General features: G+C 68.3%; 1 protein-coding gene across 1 annotated transcript in view; it reads right to left on the bottom strand.

Moving 5' to 3' along the window:
• LAMA5 (laminin subunit alpha 5) overlaps nt 1-2,105 on the bottom strand; it is a 48,602-nt gene that overhangs the window by 6,248 nt on the left and 40,249 nt on the right. The window contains 5 exon segments of the mRNA XM_024750178.1: nt 356-466; nt 1,082-1,184; nt 1,283-1,424; nt 1,688-1,842; nt 1,954-2,070. Coding sequence (XP_024605946.1) covers nt 356-466; nt 1,082-1,184; nt 1,283-1,424; nt 1,688-1,842; nt 1,954-2,070 — 628 coding nt within the window.

Below are 2,105 nucleotides of genomic sequence, written 5' to 3'. Positions count from 1 at the left end.
CCACCTCCCCCAGATGCCCCAAGTCCCTGCCACACACTCCCGCCTGCCCCGCGCCACCTCTCTCCGCGCGCTCCCTGCCCCTTCCAGTTTTCACTTGCTGCCCGGGGCTACGTTCGTTTGGCATCTGTCTCCGACCAGAAGCAGATCCCCAGGGCTGGGGAGGGTCCCCAGGGTTGGAGCTGCCCACACAGGGGTCCCCCTCAGTTGCCCCGGCCACCGCTCCGGACGGCACAAGTGTGAACATGTCCCCCATCAGAGCCTACTGGACAGACTGGCTGATGTCTATCCGGACAGGTGTCTCTTCAGTTCTGGGGACAAGCAGTGAGGGCGGGGGCAGGAAGGAGACCCACCCTACCTGTGTCCATAGCCAGCATGGCCTGCACCTCCCGGAGTCGGGCCGCCAGCTGTTCCTTCCTGGCCCGGGCATCGCGGAGCCGGGTCCCGGTGCCCTGGAGGGTGGCCCACGCTGCGGGGCAGGCAGCCTCAGTCCCGAGGAGCCCCCGCCCCCAGGGTACAGGTGCAGCCCATTTCAGTCCTCCCTCCTGACCAGGGAGGATGAAGGCTCACATGCACACGGTCAGATGGAGACATCTGGACACGAGGGCCCTCGGCTCAGGGGGTGGCACCGGTGCCCAAGTCTTGGGGCAGCCTCCTGGGGCCACAGCCAAGGGAATTATTCCCATTTTACAGGTGAAACAATGGAGGCTCAGAAAAGCTGAGCCGTTGCTCGTGGCCACCAGTGCCCTGAGGTGCTAGCAGCAGAGGGCGCACCCCACTGCCCACTCCCCACCCGCTCCTCCTCGACGGCCTGGCATGCACACGGCCCTCAGCCAGGACATCAGGGAAACCATCAGCCGGGCCCCACGTCCCCTTCCCCAGGCCCTTCCACGTCCTGGGGGCGTGTCACGAGGCCAGGGTGGGTGGTGGGCCTTCGCAGAGCTCCCAGGGACGCACTCGCCGAGCAGTGGGGAAAATTCCCACAGAGGGCAGCCGCGACCCTGGTTCACACGGTGACGACCCACGTGGCCAGAAGGTGAGGGTCCCCACGGAGCCCGGACGCCCAGCTGGACCCGGCACTCACCGAGGCCCAGCCTCCGCTGCTCCCCAAGGACGGCCTCCTCCAGGGCACCGCTGTCCGCCAGCAGCTGCCGGGCTCGGGACGCCAGGCCCCGTTGCACGACTACCTGTAGACACAGAGAAACGGGATGCAGTTCACACCTGCCCGGCCGAGCCGCGAGGGAACGGGCTCCCGCCGGGGCTGTGGGGGGCATCAGGGCCTCACCGCCCATATACGGCTCGCCTGCTGCTGTGCCTGGCCGGCGGCACCCTCGGCGGCCCGCACGGCTTGCAGAATGCTGCTGTAGGCGGTGGCGGCCTCGACGGCCCGCTGGATGAAGCGGTCCTGGTTGACCCCCTGGATGATGCTGTGAGGGGAAGCAGGGAGGATCCCAGGGTGCGGGTGGGGGCTCCGCCCACCTCACGGGCCTCCGCCTGCCCGGCGGCTCTAGACTCCCGGCCTTGCACCGCCCTGTGTGCCTGTCCTGCTTCTTCCTGCCACCCTGGGCCCAGACTTCTGCCCGGCCCCTGCAGGGACACCGGCCTCTCCTTCTAAGAGCCCTCCCAGACCAGCTAGGCCACCTCCAGGCCCTGGCTGCATGCCCCCGGGCACCCTCTTTGGGCCCAGTACCTGGAAAGGTTGAGCGCCAGCTGGTCCAGCTGCCAGGCGTGGGCCTCGGCGGCCTCCACCAGGTCCACCTTGCTGCTCGCCGGGGAGAAGGCCCGCATCTTCTCGAGCAGGGGCGTCTGGGCCCCGTCCAGGCTGGCAGCAAGGCGTTCGTACTCCTGGGGGTGGGTGGCCTTAGGTGGGACCCTCGTCCCCATCCCCTACCCACCCCCACCTGATCTGCCCCCGCCCAGCGTGCAGCCCTTTGGGACGGGGGGCAGGGTGCTCACCTCCTTGGCCTGGTCCATGCCACGCAGAAGCTCAGTGAGCCGGACCAGGGTGTCTCTGGCGGCCTGCAGAGTGGCCCCCAGAGTGGCATTGTCCCGGAACAGCTCCTGTTTCCGTTGCTGGAGACGATGGGGAGTGAGGAAGACGGGAAAGA

Source organism: Neophocaena asiaeorientalis, unplaced genomic scaffold (genome assembly GCF_003031525.2).
Source record: "Neophocaena asiaeorientalis asiaeorientalis breed wild unplaced genomic scaffold, Neophocaena_asiaeorientalis_V1.1 scaffold606, whole genome shotgun sequence".
NCBI classification, from domain to species: Eukaryota; Metazoa; Chordata; class Mammalia; order Artiodactyla; family Phocoenidae; genus Neophocaena; species Neophocaena asiaeorientalis.
This window is presented reverse-complemented; position numbering and strand designations above follow the sequence as displayed.